General features: G+C 40.2%; 1 protein-coding gene across 3 annotated transcripts in view; it reads left to right on the plus strand.

The window, feature by feature from the left end:
* Window positions 1-19,742, plus strand: part of LOC134221032 (kinase D-interacting substrate of 220 kDa-like) — an 83,077-nt gene that overhangs the window by 12,137 nt on the left and 51,198 nt on the right. Inside the window, exon 1 of one of the 3 annotated variants that reach the window (XM_062700206.1) lies at window positions 5,904-6,278. The exons of 1 other annotated variant lie outside the window; for it this stretch is intronic. In XM_062700206.1, the coding sequence (XP_062556190.1) occupies window positions 6,120-6,278 (159 nt within the window). In that variant the 5' untranslated portion in view covers window positions 5,904-6,119. Of the gene's footprint in view, window positions 1-5,903; window positions 6,279-19,742 lie in introns of those variants that run through there. One more of the 3 variants, XM_062700207.1, reaches the window with a different exon arrangement.

Genomic DNA, 19,742 nt, shown 5'->3' on the forward strand with positions numbered 1-19,742 from the left:
GGGATCCGTCACCTCCGTTTTGTCGCACTCGTCGGTCGAATGGGTTTCGCAACACTTGTTGCAGCGCGGCTTCATGCAGCAGTTCCTGGCGCCGTGATCGAAGTAGAAGCAGTTGGTACACTGCGTGACGTCTCGATGGACTGACCGATATCGCTCCCAGTCAACGACAGTGTAATTTATAACGCCGACCAGCTGCAGGTCCGTCCAGGTGATGGAGCTGTGTTCCAGATGGATCAGGTAAAGCTAGTCACGATGGCGTGACGAGCGATCTTGTGTACAGCCACTAGTCGCGCCTTTCGAGTTCTGCTTGGATCTCCTCCAGGGATTGAACTTATCATTTCATTATCATTTAGTATTCAGCAAATTATTCATTCCAGAGATGGAACTCCGAAAAGTGTTGTATGGCTCTTTTTCCCCTCTACAACTTTGTTTAAGGGTACATTGCTCTATGTCTAATACTTACAGCGTGAAACGCTAGGGTCACTTAATATACTAAATGATAATAAGTGTTATTATCATTTAGTATGTTAAATGATACTAGCGTTTCACGCTGTTAATATTAGACATAGAGCAATGTACCCTTAGACAAAGTTGTAGAGGGGAAATAGCGCCAGAAGTCCGCCATACAACACTTTTCGGAATTCCGCCTCTGGAATGAGTTATTGGCTGAATACTAAATGATAATGAATTGATAAGTTCAATCCCTGATCTCCTCTTCTTTCATGTCGTAGAGTCTCTCGGTAAAGCCTTGAGTGGCTTCGTGGCGGGTTGGTCATGAGTGTAGTACTCATCTTGTGGACCTCGAGGATTTCTGGTGGTCCTTATTTATCGGCATCACTCTCTCGCTACATAGCCGAAATGTACATGTCAGCCCCTTAGCGACCAGTTGACGTATTTCGGGCGCAATCTCGACAGATCACCCTTCACAAACACGGGGACGTCTCCTTCCGTTCTGGTTGCACCTGCGACTGCGCGATTGCTACTTTTTTCTCTTCGGCTAATTGCCGGCGTCGTCGATTGACAACGATGAATATACGTTGGTTTGCACAAACTATTTGGAAGGGTTACCCGCGCCTCCAAGTGCAGTGTGCTTCGGCACTTTCCCTGCCCCTGAGTCTCTCATGACGAATCCTGGAGAAAATAACGTCACCGCGACGAACCGAAAACAAAAGCAAGTGGACGAATGAATAATTTTTTTTCTCACATAGGGTAAAGTGCCCAATAGTGGACCCCCAACCAATAGTGGACCCTCCAGCCATTTTTGCATTATTACAGCACAATGTAAACATTTTGCTATGAAATTCCATCGGGAGAACTTACCTTACACTCCTATGATTTGACTACATGTATTGGAAATGCTATGGAAAGTAAAATTAGATGATTTTTTACAATTCCATAAAAAATAAACACTAGAGTGTCCATTATAGGAATATTTTGGGGGGTCCATAATAGGAAAGTAGAACGTCCCGAAACGGAACATAAAAATCAAATGAAGTGTCGATCATAGGGAAGCAATTTCCTATTATGGACCCCCAGGGGGTCTACTATAGGGCGAATTCAGTCAGACTTCGAATTGTAATTTCAACGAATAACATCGAGTATTTGAGTGTTTTATGTATGTATCGTAAAGCGGAGATGCAGAGCTTGATATTAGATATCACGCCAAATAAATATTTTGAAAATTTCCACTCCTTATGCCAGGAAGAGCAAAATTTCGCTACTAGAGGGTCCACTATTAGGCATTTTACCCTAGTTCGGGCTATCATTTGATTACTGTTAGTGATTGAAACGAGCTTCTTTATGTGAAGATCGTTTCTTTTCACGATCACAATTTATTTTGTGCATAAAGAGGATGATTTGTAAACTATTCTCAAAAAGGGCAAAAGACAGTTGCGTGAACCACAGAAAATAACTCGTGAATTTTTCGCACAAGCTCCCGCCTGATAAATGTGTGTTGGATTAAGAGGAATTTTCTCCAATGTACAATTTTCTGTGCTCAATGCGCCTTTCTATAAACTAAGAGTCCGTTCCTTGTTTTTAGATTTCACTTTGTGCTGCTGCTGTCTGACGGCTACTCGATGACGCCATCATTTAGTATGAATTTTCAGTATCGCTACTGGAGGCGCAGAACGCAACAGACGCCTTTTGATGTAAACGACGTCTAAGGGGTAGGCTCGAGACCGTCACGAAATTAGTAGAAATTTCAAACTCCAATTGCGTCTCTATCTTTCAATGGATTTTTGAGATTTTCTTCTCAATCAATTCGGAAACGCCCCTGCAATTTGCCAAATCCATCGATTCTGTTGATTCTTATCAACATTAAACTATAAAAACCCAGATTAATCCACCTAGCGGTGATGATGCCTTTCTCGTGCATCGTAAAATGTACTGAAAAAATCACATAGGAAAGGTCAAAAAAGCACTTTAGGGGGATAGATCGCATATTTTCTATCATTTCGCATGTTTTTGCATTAACTACTATGCATTGTCACCATTATAGAAAAAAAAATTCGATTTTGAATTTTTTTCCAAGGGGAAAAAACAATGATTTTTCAATAATTCCGAAATGCAATGTCCGATTTTCCAATAGCAAACAAACAAACAAACAATTTCAATAGCAAACAATGGGACCGCATTTCCCGTCGAATGCAACTTGTTGCGAGTAAATCGGATAATGCTAAGTTCCAAAAAGTGTGTCTACAAAATGTTGCACACTTACACACATACACACACAAACATACATACATACATACATACACACATAACAGACATAACCTCAATTCGTCGAGCTGAGTCGATTGGTAACTAAATCGGTAACACTATGGATATCCGAGTCTTCTATCAAAAGATTGGTTTTGGAGTGAAATTATAGCCTTTACGTATACTTAGTATACGAGAAAGGCAAAAATGTTTTTTCTTTGCAAACCCGGTAAACAATTCAGAATTATTCAATCCCGTCATGCATCCCCAACGCAGACATCAGATTGATGTAAGGTACGGGCATTTTGGCCGATTGTTTCGTTTTCCCTGTGTATAATTACAATCACGTTTCGAAACTCTAACTTTGGTTTTGTTTCTGTTGGTGATTGAAAATGTCTGAAGGAGACGATGGAATAAATTTATTCGCATTATGACTGAAAAAAATTCTTTGGTGTAAGTACTGTCTTTTCTTGCTTAGACATTCAGCAGTTCAACTATTTTCCTGTCGTTGGAGTATGTTTACTGGTCAGTAGCACACCGACAGAGCAGTGCTCAACATCTTTCTTGACGGGCCAGCTCTACAAACGACCCTTTGTAGGACCACCATCCTCAAAGACATCATCTGGCTGGATTACATTCACCGGCACACGATTAATTAATAAATGTAAAAAAATGGATTATTATCGAAGTTTCATGTACCTTTGATTTTTTTCACAGAAAGCTAGGTAAGGCCACTAGAAATGAGGTACGGGGTGTTTAAAAATATTTCATCGGGGATTTAAAAAAAGTGATTTTTATTGTTTTCTTCCTTAAGATACCGTCTAAAAAGTCAATTGATTACTCAGCAATGGATAAAATATTGTAATTAGCCCTCAGAATTAAAAATATACACCCCGTACCTAACTTTCTGTGAAAAAAAAACAGAGGTACATGAAACTTCGATAATAATCCATTTTTTTACACCGTGCATCACTCCAAAAGACTTCAAGCCAACCATCCCATTTTATGTCATTTAAGTGGAGTTCACAAAATCTGTGCAAAACCATGCATTCAAAACTGTTGCACGCATGATTTTGCACAGATTTTATGAACTGCACTCGTCATTTCAACTGCAATGAGTCCTGCAAGAAATTCCACTTTATCAACACTAGTCAAATCGTTGAAGACGCCACCATAGTGAAAAATGTCAGCCTTCATCTGCGAATAAATTTATTATAGCGTCTATCTCCGACAAACTGAGCATTTTGAAGCACTAATCGCAAAAAAAACAAAGTCAGAATCTTTTTAGAAAATGCCTACGGTCTTCGCTTTTAACGACACTGTCGCCATGATTCCGCGACCCACGCTAAGCAATTTTTTGTATTTTATAGTTTGAAAGTTCGTTTAGGATCAACTCTCTTGTTACTAGTAACAATAATACGCATTTGAAATCACAACAGCACATAACCAAACTCAAAACGTAGAAAGAAAATTTTACTAGTGGATTACGACTGTGAAATTTGTAACTTAATTTTCGGATTGGCTTTCAGTCACGGGTAATAGCGTTGACATTTTTACTTCATCGCCGACGTTTCGATCCCAGAAGATCCCATCCCGGATCGAAACGTCGGCGATGAAGTAAAAATGTCAACGCTATTACCCGTGACTGAAAGTCAATCCGAAAATTAAGTTGAAAATTTTACTGGCCACGAATTTACAACAGTCACAGTACAGTTGTATTTCTTCCGAATATAATGGTGGTCCTGACAAGAGCCGATTTATTTTCAAAAATATCTCCAGTCACTATCCGCAATCACTTAATAGTTCGAATACTGCGAGACAAATCTGACTTGAGAGCTGCTTCCCGATCAGTTAGTTCTGCGAACGCAACCGATGCGGAAAATTTCACGAGTGCTGCTACCGGCCCGACCACCGATGATTCGCCGCTCCGCCATCGATGACCGCCACTGATGCCGCTACACACGCCGAATTTTCTTTCAACCCTTCTTCACATAAAATGAGATTTCCTTTTCGCAATGTGTCGCAACCAAACGTTTGGTCATCGTTGCGATAGATTAGTGTTGCGACGGCCACTCGCCACTGCTGCTAATCAAAGAGCTATCGCTGCCATCGTTTTAGGTCAACTGACCTGCAGCAACCACCCCAACGACCACCGATGCGATGGTTTTCCGTTAAGACTGCTACCAGCGCTTTCGTGCTGTTGTGTCCGCTACGCTGCGTCTACTTTGCCTGAAATCTTGTTCGAACTGAGGATTAGATCCAACCCCGCTATTGCTTGATTTCGATGTCTGTGCTTGCGATGCAAGTACGGGATTGGTTGGTTTACCTATTTCTCAACCTTTTACCAATTATCGATAATAAAAATAGTTGAAAATCATCATTTTCAGAACAATACAAATAAGCGTTGATCGAATTTTCTAAAAACAATGTAAAATCCATCGAGAAATGGCTGAGATATAAACGTTCAAACTCTATCATATTTTCGCAACGGTCTTCGGTTTCCGCAGTCGCAAAGTGTACCCAGGTATGGAAAACACAGACGTAGTCCTACGTCATGATCCGAATTTAGAACACGAGTTCAATCACAGATGCAAATCCAATGGTGACTGCAATGGACGAACCAAATTTTAAATATAACACCATTTATAATAGAGGTATTACCTCTATTCCATTTACATACATGTGATGTGACCATACGTAACTGCCCCACAATTATTGTAAGAAAAACTATACCATTACACAGATATTCATTTTTACCTTCACGTGCAAGGATACTTTTGCACATTGATGCACGTTGAGTGTCTGAGTTACTGACGTTCCAGTCCGAAAAGATTGAGGTTGGAAAGCGTTCATTACATTTTAATTGTAATCAAAATATAAATACCGCAACAATACTGCATGCAAATAATCGCTACTAAGAGACATGCTCTATCGCCGTTCCTGAATATGAACAAAAAGAAACATTAAACAAACGACATCCTACATGTGTCAGTAAGGGGTGCTAGCAAAACCATGAACTTTGTTTATAGTAGCTCAGATTTGTACAGCAGAAACTGATAAGTCCGAATCTGAACTACTTACTCCATATACTCATCAGGGAACAAACTCGAAGACAGTAGGTGGGATAGAGAGGGAACATGCTGTTGCACCTAGATCAGGATTTGAGTAACTTTTTTTCTGCTGACTGATAGCATCTTTTCTAGTCTGACTGATTCATTTTACCCGAGCGCACAGTTTTTGAGATTTGTCCGTTTGTGATTAATGTTATTTATTTATGTGTTTTTGTACCTTTTTGACAGTGATACATATCTATTGATATTAAATTATTCATTAGCAGTATTGGCGTAGTTTTAAGTTCCTAATAGCTATATGTGATGATATTCAACAAGTGTCTAACATAACTGATAATAAACGAAGAAATGGAAAACCGTCGCTTGCTGAAGGATCGGACATTGTCCGAAATATCGCCGTTGACGCAGCCCTCCACTAGTTCTAACATGCAGAGAAATCACTCATATGGTAGTTTTATATCGTATGTCCGGAATTCTTTGTTAAGAACAGCCTCATCATCAAGTCAGGTACGGTCAATAATAACCATTATGCGTCGTGTTATATTTTGCGGAAGAGAAATAAATGTTTAGTTCATTAATTGTTTCTTAATTTTACCATAATTAAAACAAATTGTTAGTTTTTTTACAAAACATGTAAAAAGCTATTCAAGCGTATCAAGTGTATTAATAGTTGTTAGTTTGGAATAACTAATTACAGCAACCTCCAGATACTTGTTAATTAGGGTGGGCAAATTCACATAGTAGCACTCAATACCTTAAATAAAGTACCTACAATAACAATGAATTGATGTTTTGTAATATATGTTAGAACACACGATCTATTGTAACATTACTGATTTGCCACCGTTATTATATATCAATTTTCTAAACCAAATGATTGTACTGTTTTACAATCGTAAAATGTGTGACAAAAATCGCTCTTTGTTCCACCCTAGACATTGATGTGCGGACTCTCGTTATCAGTTGCGGAATATGTTTGTAAATCTCTGCGCAAAGAAGATTGTTGCATCTCATACCCCAGTTCCAACACGGTGTTTCTGCTAGAAATAATTTGACTTTAAAAATCAATAACATATTTAATAAGCAACAGAATGTAATTCACTGGCCAGCAGATAATATTTATTGGTTACCATCAGGGACTGATTTTGAGGGTGGGGTCCGGTGGGGGTATGGCCTCGGGCCACAACCAGACCTTGTTTACCTTCCCTATTGCTGCGGTATTGCATGTATTTCTTATGGAGAGCGATACCACAACAATAGAACCTTAGCATTACCGCAATAATAGGCTCAAAGGACGCATTTTCAGGAAAAATGTTGATTTTTAATAATTTTTGAATGGAATTTCGTCAAACAAAAGGTATCCTAGTGGTTAATTCGAAGGATTTTAGCGGATCCACAATTGTTTTCGATGCTTTTCTATCCAGAATAAACTATTTTAACACTACCGCAATGTTGGGGCATACCACAATGATAAAACGTTTTACCCTACCTTGTATGCGGCGTTCAGCAGAATGATCGCACGATATTTGCTACGATCCAGCTTATCGCTGTTTCTGTAGAAGGGACACTAAAGTGATTCAATTGTTGTTTTTTTCGCTCCCCTATGCTTAAAATGGGAATAATGGGGGAAAGCATCCAACAAACCGGGAAATTTATAGCTCAAGTGACAAACATTTTTTACTATAGTTATCACCGGTTTTTTTGTAATTCTTGAGTAACTATCATTTGTAATGTAGTAAACTCAAACTTGTTTTTTTTTCAACTGATCAGTTGTAATGATGCAAAAGGATTATTAAAAACAATAGTTGCAGAATAGGGCAGAATAGAATAGGGGCAGCAGGGACTATGTCCAAGGGCTTGACGATCCCTCCCCAGGCCATCTGCGAGTTGTGGCGCCTGCCCAGGATGTGGTGGGGTTTGACAGTGGGCCCTGTTAAACCTCTATAAAAAGCTGCATGTATCCGCAAGTAGGCTCCGCCAAAGCGACCGTGTGCCGCTCAAAGCGCACAAGCCCAAGTCCTGGTGTTAGGTGGGACGCTAAACAGCCCTGACACGACGGCCCTCCGACGAGACAGGAGGTTTGCGCAGGCCCGCCTTTAAAAACAACTATTACGAACGACATAGAAGATAATACGACTCGATACAATCGGCAACGACCTAGGCGACGAATAAAGGATCACGATTGGAAGCTTGGAACATGGAACTGCAAGTCGCTAGGCTTCGCAGGTTGCGACAGGATAAGCTACGATGAATTACATCCCCGCAACTTCGATGTCGTAGCGCTGCAGGAAATCTGCTGGACAGGACAGAAAGTGTGGAAAAGCGGGCATCGAGCGGCTACCTTCTACCAAAGCTGTGGCACCACCAACGAGCTGGGAACCGGCTTCATAGTGCTGGAAAAGATGCGCCAACGCGTGATTGGGTGGCAGCCAATCAACGCAAGGATGTGCAAGCTGAGGATAAAAGGCCGTTTCTTCAACTATAGCATCATCATCGTGCACTGCCCACACGAAGGAAGATCCGACGACGAGAAGGAAGCGTTCTATGCGCAGCTGGAGCAGACATACGATGGATGCCCACTGCGGGACGTCAAAATCGTCATCGGTGACATGGACGCTCAGGTAGGAAGGGAGGAAATGTATAGACCGGTCATCGGACCGGATAGTCTGCATACCGTATCGAACGACAACGGCCAACGATGCATAAACTTTGCAGCCTCCCGCGGAATGGTAGTCCGAAGCACTTTCTTCCCCCGTAAGAATATCCACAAGGCCACATGGAAATCACCTAATCAAGTAACGGAAAACCAAATCGACCACGTTCTAATCGACGGTAAATTCTTCTCCGACATCACGAACGTACGCACTTACCGCAGTGCGAATATTGAATCCGACCACTACCTCGTCGCAGTATGTCTGCGCTCAAAACTCTCGACGGTGATCAACACGCGTCGGAGTCATCCGCCGCGGCTTAACATTGGGCGGCTACAAGACGGTAGACTAGCCCAAGACTACGCGCAGCAGCTGGAAGTGGCACTCCCAACGGAAGAGCAGCTAGGCGCAGCATCTCTTGAAGATGGCTGGAGAGATATTCGATCCGCCATTGGAAGCACCGCAACCGCTGCACTAGGCACGGTGGCTCCGGATCAGAGAAACGACTGGTATGACGGCGAATGTGAGCAGTTAGTTGAGGAGAAGAATGCAGCATGGGCGAGATTGCTGCAACACCGCACGAGGGCGAACGAGGCACGATACAAACGGGCGCGGAACAGACAAAACTCGATTTTCCGGAGGAAAAAGCGCCAGCAGGAAGATCGAGACCGTGAAGAGATGGAGGAACTGTACCGCGCTAATAACACACGAAAGTTCTATGAGAAGTTGAACCGTTCACGTAAGGGCCACGTGCCACAGCCCGATATGTGTAAGGACATAAACGGGAACCTTCTTACGAACGAGCGTGAGGTGATCCAAAGGTGGCGGCAGCACTACGAAGAGCACCTGAATGGCGATATGGCAGACAACGGTGGCGGTATGGTAATGAACCTAGGAGCACGCGCGCAGGACATGCGACTTCCGGCTCCGAATCTCCAGGAAATCCAGGAGGAGATCGGCCGGCTGAAAAACAACAAAGCCCCTGGAGTTGACCAACTACCAGGAGAGCTGTTTAAACACGGTGGTGAAGCACTGGCTAGAGCGCTGCACTGGGTGATTACCAAGGTTTGGGAGGATGAGGTTCTGCCGCAGGAGTGGATGGAAGGTGTCGTGTGTCCCATCTACAAAAGGGCGATAAGCTGGATTGTAGCAACTACCGCGCAATCACATTGCTGAACGCCGCCTACAAGGTACTCTCCCAAATTTTATGCCGTCGACTAACACCGATTGCAAGAGAGTTCGTGGGGCATTACCAGGCGGGATTTATGGGTGAACGCTCTACCACAGACCAGGTGTTCGCCATACGTCAGGTATTGCAGAAATGCCGCGAATACAACGTGCCCACACATCATCTATTTATCGACTTCAAAGCCGCATATGATACAATCGATCGGGACCAGCTATGACAGCTAATGCACGAAAACGGATTTCCGGATAAACTGATACGGTTGATCAAGGCGACGATGGATCGGGTGATGTGCGTAGTTCGAGTTTCAGGGGCATTCTCGAGTCCCTTCGAAACCCGTAGAGGGTTACGGCAAGGTGATGGTCTTTCGTGTCTGCTATTCAACATCGCTTTGGAGGGAGTAATACGAAGGGCAGGGATTGACACGAGTGGTACGATTTTCACGAAGTCCGTCCAGTTATTTGGTTTCGCCGACGACATTGATATCATGGCACGTAACTTTGAGAGGATGGAGGAAGCCTACATCAGACTGAAAAGCGAAGCTAAACGGATTGGACTAGTCATCAACACGTCGAAGACGAAGTACATGATAGGAAGAGGCTCAAGAGAGGTCAATGTGAGCCACCCACCACGAGTTTCTATCGGTGGTGACGAAATCGAGGTGGTTGAAGAATTCGTGTACTTGGGCTCACTGGTGACCGCCGATAACGATACCAGCAGAGAAATTCGGAGACGCATAGTGGCTGGAAATCGTACGTACTTTGGACTCCGCAAGACGCTCCGATCGAATAGAGTTCGCCGCCGTACCAAACTGACTATCTACAAAACGCTTATAAGACCGGTAGTTCTCTACGGACACGAGACCTGGACGATGCTCGTGGAGGACCAACGCGCACTGGGAGTTTTCGAAAGGAAAGTGTTGCGTACCATCTATGGTGGGGTGCAGATGGCGGACGGTACGTGGAGGAGGCGAATGAACCACGAATTGCATCAGCTGTTGGGAGAACCATCCATCGTTCACACCGCGAAAATTGGAAGACTGCGGTGGGCCGGGCACGTAGCCAGAATGTCGGACAGTAATCCGGTGAAAATGGTTCTCGACAACGATCCGACGGGAACAAGAAGGCGAGGTGCACAGCGGGCAAGGTGGATCGATCAGGTGGAGGACGATTTGCGGACCCTCCGCAGACTGCGTGGTTGGCGAAGTGCAGCCATGAACCGAGCTGAATGGAGAAGTCTTTTATGTGCAGCACAGGCCACTCCGGCCTTAGTCTGATGATAAATAAATAAATAAGCTACGAGCAGTCAATCAAGCTCAAGCAATATACAAGTAATCAGGATTACAATGATCTCTTTATCAGTTTTGATTCAATCATAGGATCCTTTTCACGGCATACAAAAATAGGCAGGTTCAGCACGTATGTAAACACTCAGTTTGAATGTAAACATGTGTCGTCACTACTATATTCTCACAAACTGAACTGAGACGATGCTCTACGGTCTCAGCATGCTTACTTTTGTACTCTAACATGTGGCGAAAAAAAGCGTCACTCTTGAAGTGTCATTTTTCCGTTTTTACTTTACGTTTATTCCGCTTTTACTTTTCCAATATCTCAAGAGAACTCATGGAAAGCTGTCGAACTGATACGACGAAAAAAATGTTTGACTGTCATATGACATATCAAAAGCATCACGGTACAGATAAAAGATATTTTAGTTACCAGATAAAGATTGTCGCTGTCGTCGCTGTCCGGAACATCTTTTGCTGGCGAGGATAGGGGATATAAATGTCAATGAAGGAAAAATACATACGATTTGACAGTTAGGTACCACACATGTTTCGGACAGCAGAACAAAGGGAACCGAAGCGACAATCTTTATCTGGTAACTAAAATATCTTTTGTACAGACAATAAGACAGACAACAAGGTAGGCTCGTAAGAAAAGTGACACGTCAAGAGTGACGCATATTTTATCGCCACATGTTAGAGTACAAAAGTAAGCATGCTGAGACCGTAGAGCATCGTCTCAGTTCAGCTTGTGCGAAGATAGTAATGACCTCTTTAAACTCTTGTCATGGACTTGAAGAAAGTTCGAAGCAATTTTCCTGCTTGATACTGCAATCTTTTCAAGTCAACTGCACTGCTAAGGAACTTTCTTCAAATAGAGACGTTCCTTGGTGGAATACCAATCTTCAGAAGATGCGAAACAAAACCCGGAAACTCTTTAACAGGGCTAAACGCACACAACAGTGGGATCAATACAGAGAATCCCTCACTACTTACAATAGAGAAATTCGTAGATCTAAAAGGATAAACTGGAGGCACACTTGTGAAAACATTGAAAGTACTCCAGTTACTGCCAGACTGCAGAAAATCCTTGCTAAGGATCACACAAATGGTCTTGGGAGTATAAAAAAAGATGATGGTTCTTTTACCAAGACAACTTATGAAACATTAGAAGTAATGATGCAAAAACACTTCCCGTGTTCTATCATCAATTTACATGAAGATCAGAATGTATCTGTATCGCAAACTAGTGTATATGAAACCAGGCAGGATATTCAGCAAACGAATAAGGTCACTGGGATGAATTGCACTAGGAGTGATGCTAGTACTCTGGCCAGTGAAATATTTACGGAACAGAAAGTAGAATGGGCGATTGATTCTTTTGCACCCTCCAAGGCGCCAGGTAGGGACGGAATTTTTTCTGTACTACTACAGAAGTGAAAAGAAATCTTAGCACCCATTCTGACTAAGATGTTCCGATTAAGCTTAATATTAGGCTATATACCGACTGCATGGAGGGTAGTGCGTGTCACATTTATCCCAAAAGCTAATAAGAAGGATACATCATCCCCAAAATCCTTCAGACCAATTAGCTTATCGTCCATCATATTAAAAATAATGGAAAAACTAATAGATGAGCATATAAAATCATCCTATTTAACGAAAACTCCTCTAAGCGGAAATCAGTTCGCGTATCAGGAGGGAAAATCTTCAGTAACAGCGCTTCACAAGCTAGTTACAAAGTTGGAAAGATCTTTTGCAGCGTTCCTTGACATTGAAGGAGCATTCGATATCATATCTCACAGTTCAATAAAAAATGCTATGTTGAAACGAGGTTTCGATGTATGCATTGTTGAATGGATTGGCGAGATGTTATCAAAAAGAGAAATATCAGCCAACCTTGGAAGCTCATCAATTAGTGTAAGATAAGTAAAAGGGTGTCCCCAAGGAGGCGTACTATCACCTCTATTGTGGTCTTTAATCGTTGATGATCTTCTCAAACAACTGGAGGCTCATGGCTTCGAAATAGTTGGCTTCGCGAATGATATAGTTATATTGGTGAGAGGAAAATATGACTGTGTTATTTCTATGGTGTGAAAAAGAAGGATTAAACATGAATCCTTCAAAGGCCACATTATTGGTGGCGTTTACAAGGAGAAGAAATTATTCTTTTCCTACTTTAAAATTGAAAGGAGCAGATTTGAAACAAGCATCTTGGAGTTAGACTTGACAGTAAGCTGAATTGGAACTTACATCTTGTGGAACGTTGAGTAAGACTACAAATGCTTTATGGATGAGTATGGCGACATTCGGTAAAAGGGGGGACTAAAGCCAAAAATGATTCAATGGATTTATTGGCGATTGTGAAACCCAGAATTTCATATGCCTCTTTAATATGGTGGCCAAAAACAAATGAAAGGGTGGTTCAGAAAAGTTGGAAAAACTTCAAAGATTGGCTACTCTTTCAATAACTGGTGCAATGAGAAGCACGCCGAATAAAGCGCTAGACGCTTTGCTCCACGTGCTACCATTGGATCAATTTATTCAGTTAGAAGCAGAGAAGAGTGCTTTGAAGATCAAAAGAGATTCAAACCTCTTCGAAGGTGACCTAAAAGGACATCTTAGTATTCTAAACAAAATAAATATCAACTCACTTATCACAAACAATGATGACTGGATGAGGAGAAGATACAACTTTTGTCGTTGTTTTGATGTAATTAATCTTGAGCGAAATACATGGGCAAACGGTGGACCAAATCTTCTCAGGATCAATTGTATTTTACACCGATGGTTCAAAGCTGAACAATCAAGTTGGAGCAGGCGTGACTGGCCCAGGGATAAATATTTCGATTCCCATGGGCAAATGGCCAACTGTTTTCCAAGCTGAAGTTCAGGCTATTCTTGAATGCTCTAAATTATGCCTACACAGAAATTATAGGCATTCAAATATTTGCATAATGTCTGACAGTCAAGCAGCATTGAATGCTTTGAAGTCAGCAATATGTAGATTAGGGTGGCTCAAAAAACACCTTTTCAAATTTTTTGATGGGCCGCCCTCTTATCCGGTTCTATTTGATGCCCTGATGCTCTGGACAAAAATTCAGCCAAATCGGTCAACGTTTGGGCGGTGCTAAACTCCTTGGAAGTTTATATGGAAAAGTGTATGCAGAAACATCCAAAAACAGTGATTTGCAGTTGGACGGCACAATTTACGATCAAGAATAATGATACTCACTCACACAGATAGAAAAATCCAATGAAATGTACGCTAAGAATCATGCACATAAATGGAACACCATTATTAGCGTAATTCCACACGGGATATAGCCTAAATGTATATAATATTTGACGTGAATCGTCAATATTGCATACAAGTTGTAAGCAATCTTGTTAGGAAGAGGATCATTTCAGCGTAGAAAGGCGTAAATTTTCACATGTCAAGTTTTACGCGCTGTTTATTTTTCATTATTTTTTTCTGTGCAGTTCTTGTAGAATTAAATACAGAATGTTATGCTGAAAACCGCGAGAAGATTAGAGTTTATTAGGCAAAAATATTAGCTTTATGCACCAAACGTTCTAAATTAATGTATATTTTATTGTGAACAAATAAATACATATAGCTTGTTCGAAAACTTGGCGGAAAAATATCGGGTCATTTTGTCCCATTGTAGAATTCCCAAGCATAACTGTCCCATTGAAACAAATTTCATACAACATGTATTAAATTACTTCGAAGAGGCCAACTTTCATTATCATATCATTCAGAGAAAAAATATGGGTTGTGGTATAGTTTCAATGGGTAAAAAAGGTTAATCCACCTAACATCGTTGATGCCTTTCTTGTGCATTATAAAAATTGAAAAGTAATAATTGAAGCATATTAAAATGATTTTTATTAAAACTTCAGTGTGAATAGTCTCTCATTTTTATTCGCATTCTATGTATTTATTTACACTTTTTCTTTTTTCTTTGTTGGCATTACCATTTTTGCATTCGTATATAATGAGGCTAACACGATTATGCCTAATTGCACCCGAAAATTCATTTTACCGTGAGTCCAACCAGCATCATCGCTTTGTAGTCATGCTTCTAAGCGCATGGCTATAAGGTAGGCCCAATTCATTTACATATATACAAGATTTTTGCAATAGCTTCGGAACGAAGTGACTAATCGATTTTCAATAGCGAACAATGGGGCCGAATTTACCGTCGAGTGCAACTTATTACGAAAAAATGGTCCTTAACATGTATTTACTGGTCATTAAATTTACTGGATAAATTGGTCTGGGGATTGTTCGGTCTCCGAAAAAAAAATCGGAAAAAAAAATTTCTTCTAAAAATTTTGTGTCTGGTGGGGCGGGGGTGTCCTGAGCTTATTTCAGGATCAAATTATGTATAGGAATCAATTCTCACTGTCCTTATACTTATGTAAGGTAAAATATCTCTGGGGATTTTCAGACACATTCGTCCATATTCTGGCAAGACTTGGTTCATCTCGACAATTCATAGGTCCCGAACCATTTTGTGGTGTATCTGCGTGTTCTCTTCGAATGGAACTCAAATCTTGGGAACATTCTAAAATAGAGGACATTTGAAAACACACATTGATTGTCTAAACGTTTCATCACACCAAACGTATTTATCACTCGCAAAATTTTAGATCTTTCAAAAAAAGATCTTAACACATACACAGGCCATTGCCCGAGCCGATATCACTTGAAGCTGTTAGGAAAACTTCAAGATGATGTATGTCGTTTCTGCGGCATACATGTAGAAGACTCGGAACATCTGTTATGCCATTGTCCGGCAATTTTTAGAAAGAGATTACAGTTCTTTACAGGGCTGATAGAACCCTCAGAAGTTTGGATAACAAGTCCCAATATGGTAGTACGATTCATCAGAACCATAATACCGCATTGGGATAACGCTGGTAGTCAAGGTAATGCAATTGCTCTAAATAGTAATGATGTTTCAACTTGACAAAGCTAGAACAAATGGGGCATATATCACAATAGATCTAACAAATGGTCGCAGTGATTAAAATACTTAACAAGAAAAAAAAACGAGAAAAGCATCAACATCGTTGGGTGGATTGGGTTTTTGTTTGTTAAAGATTCACACCGAAACGTATTGAGAAACTAATGAACTCGATGTTGTAAATACAAGATAATGAACATGAAAATCCTGCTAGAGGTTAAATGGACTTGTTTATCAATAACGAGATTAAAATCAATTCTGATTTAAAGTAACTGCTAGAACTTATTTTATTATTTTATTTGATTTCTAGATATTTATAAAAAGAAACTCAAATTACAGAATGAAATATTTCGTGGTGATAATATACCTCGCTCTTTATCTCTTTTCGTTTCACTGACTAGTGACTACAAATGATGGCCTACACATATTGATTAAAAAAGTAGCATCTCTATGAATCTTTTTCTGCTTTGATAATAACCTTAACCTATATACATAAAAATGAATTTTTGCAATTCCTGATCATAATACCTGGTTTACAGTTCGTCTTTGAGTGATAAAACGGCCTACTTTTCCATACCAACGAAATGGGTGTTTTAATGAACATTATGCAACTCAAATGGGTTGCATAATATTCATTATAGCACTCATTTGGGTGCTATAATGAAAAACCAACATCAGAACAGTAGTTACATGACTACATTTTACTGAATCAGCTTGGGTAAGTGTTCAAATAGTGTATTCTCAACGTCGCGTAATTAATGAAATAGTTTGATGGACATGATATCAACAATGTCCATAGGCGAGTACATCTATCGCTTCACGGCTTATCGAACTATGCAATGTGGCACGGTAACATGGAATCTGATTGTTCTCTGCAGCAATATAATTGGCAATAATGATCATGTGGAGTAAAGTAGATTGTACAATTTTGGTACAGATCCATCAAATTTAAGTCCATTTTTCGTCATTGCAAAAAATAGCGTGTGCAACTCGTTGCAAAACTCGATTTTTTCAGCACTCGTAGTATTTATCCAACTCGGCAAGCCTCGTTGGATAAACGTACAACTCGTGCTGAAAAAATCATCTTTTTGCAACTTGTTGCACAAACTACTATTTTGTCTGTCTGATCCTTATAGACTCAAAAACTACTGAACCGATCAGCGTAAAAATTTGTAAGCAGAGATTTTTGGGGCTGGGGAAGGTTCTTAAGATGGTCTTAGACCCCTCCCACCTTTGGAAAGGGGGGCTCCCATACAAATGAAACACCAGTTTCTTCATTACATGAGAATTAATCAGAGAATAAATCAATTTAAGGCGAAACAAAGTTCGTCGGGTCTGCTAGTTATGAAATAAAATAATTATGGGACTATGCGGTTTTCAAAACGTTCGAAAATTTAAAGCAATATAAAGTATATTCAAGAATCTTGCTTCACAATATGAAGAAAACTCTTACTTTGCTCTGCAACGGCATGAAATATGAAAGCTTGTCATACGAACACATCATCAGCTGTCGATCTGACAAATTTACAAGGCCATAAACCTCTCAGCAGATACATTATCGTCATTAAAGTCTAATCAGTATCTTATCGCACAATTTATATGGACTATTCGGTGAAGCTTCGATACTCAACGAGCCCTGTCGATCACGATGCTCGAGTGAGGTAGATTTACAATCATCTCCTCCGTCATTTTACTGTAATTTCTTCCTAGCCTTAAACATGAAATATTAGAGACATAAATTACTACGCATTTGATTATTTACGTATTCGTATTTCATTTTGGCAGCATTTTGTTTTGTTATTGACGGGAGGTTTCTTAAGACCAATTCCGATCACATTCGGCTTGAACGTTCTTGTTGTGTATCAAAGCATCATATGACCGAATTTCAGAAAGTTTAATTTACAAATATCCAATAATAGAATAAAATCATGACACAGTTGTGACACATGTTTAAATTTAGAACAAAAAGTGTATGGATATGCACAATTTTATTCCAAATACGAAAGAGTCAACTTTCAATCATTCGATTTAATTCGGATAACTGAGATGGTGGCATTTTGGAATAACACTGCACTAACAGGAAAGATGCGCCATTGATGACTGTGCTCACAATCGGTTGCTTCATTCAACTACCAAAACGGTGTATCAAACAAGCAATTTATGGAAAAGCGAGCTTCACAGCTAGCAAGATATAACCGTGGTTTTACAATGTTTTTTCCAACCGTACATTCATCTAATTGAAGCCTGAACCAGAATCCCGGAAATTGCTTATCTATTGACAGGTATGACAAAAATAGCTTTGTTTTATACCCGACAATAAGTTAATAACTGAAGTATGAACCTTAACGGTATGGTTTAGGTGAAAATATTCAACCTATAGCTTAATTGGCCTTACAGTGAGATGGACAAATGATTTGCACTCGAAGATAACTGCTTGACATCACCGTGATATAGGTACTATGAACTCACACTACGAATTCCGCTGTAGAGTACACCCACAACGCCAATGAATTGTTGTTAAGACGATCGCCGTTTGATAAACTGCCGCAAATAATTTTAGTGCGGTACTCATCAGTGAGATGCCCATTCATTGTCCGACGCTGCATTACAAGACGTTGTACGAACCTGTGCCGTGATGATAATTTTCTTTGCCTGTGTCATTTGTGTCTACTGATACTGCAATAATAGGAATTATTGGACCTTTTTTGCTCGGAGATATAAAAACTAATCATAAACAGGCGTTTGTTTTTGCCGATGTCGTTGGATGTTGGGTGGTACGGTGTGCGAATCTGAATCGTGAGAGATACTTGCGTTTTGCTGCGCTCTACGCCGTTTAATGCTTCAGTACCACTGCTAGCCGTGCTCCTGATTAGATACATACGGTCGTCGCTTGTGAGTAACGCAGTTCGGGTAGTTGAACTTAACGTGTTGGAATTGAAAACATTCGAGTGCAGTGCAATTTCACGTGCCGGTTGTGAGCATCATCTAGGCTTTTGGGAAAATACTAAAGAGTAAAGAGGATACTAGCCCTGCAATAAATCAATTTGGAAGAATGCAAATTGTTGATAACATTTTCTTGATAAGGAAGGCTAAGAAAAATGGCCTGGAACTCTCATCTTCTACGCGTATCACGAATAGTGTTTTCTTATTTACTTTGAGTTCTTGATATTAAATCTTTTGGTTTTTGGGCTCGTTATCTGAACAGTTTCATTTTCTAAATTAAAATGCACGAAGTTGTTAGGACAACCTTATCTAATATCAATATTTATTTATAATTACTTATTGTTGATAAACGTGATCTATATGCGCCATTAAATCTGTTTTCGGCTCAAATATTTTGTTGGCAATTAGAAACCAATTATATCAGATTGCTATTTAGATTACATACAAAAGTTTGTGTTTGTCAGAAGCATAGCAATATCTTGGAGAAAAACTAATAGAGTTGGCCATTTTTTTCTGTCGTTATTTGGACAGAGTATGTTGTACATATAATAATTAAGCAGAGTTACGATCAGTTTGTCATAAAATTGAGGACCTGTAATACAAAACCGTATGCTGCTCGTCAAGTAAGATCGTCATGCATAATTTATTTTTGATCGATTCTGCATCACAACGATCAGCGTAGGTCAATTGGTTTTTGTATGATTCGATTGAAAAGCATGTGGATTATATTTTAAACTACTTGTGTCATCAATAACTACTTGTGTTTTTTCGTGTCCCTGGCGTTTTTACACTCTAAATTCAACAAATTTCAGTATGGATGATCAAGAGCACGATAGCTTTCAAATCTTATCTTTCATAAAATTTGTTTTATTATGAAAATCAATAAGATAGTTCTCGATGGCGGGCGTGAACATTTAGCAATATCAA

Source organism: Armigeres subalbatus, chromosome 3, assembly GCF_024139115.2.
Source record: "Armigeres subalbatus isolate Guangzhou_Male chromosome 3, GZ_Asu_2, whole genome shotgun sequence".
NCBI classification, from domain to species: Eukaryota; Metazoa; Arthropoda; class Insecta; order Diptera; family Culicidae; genus Armigeres; species Armigeres subalbatus.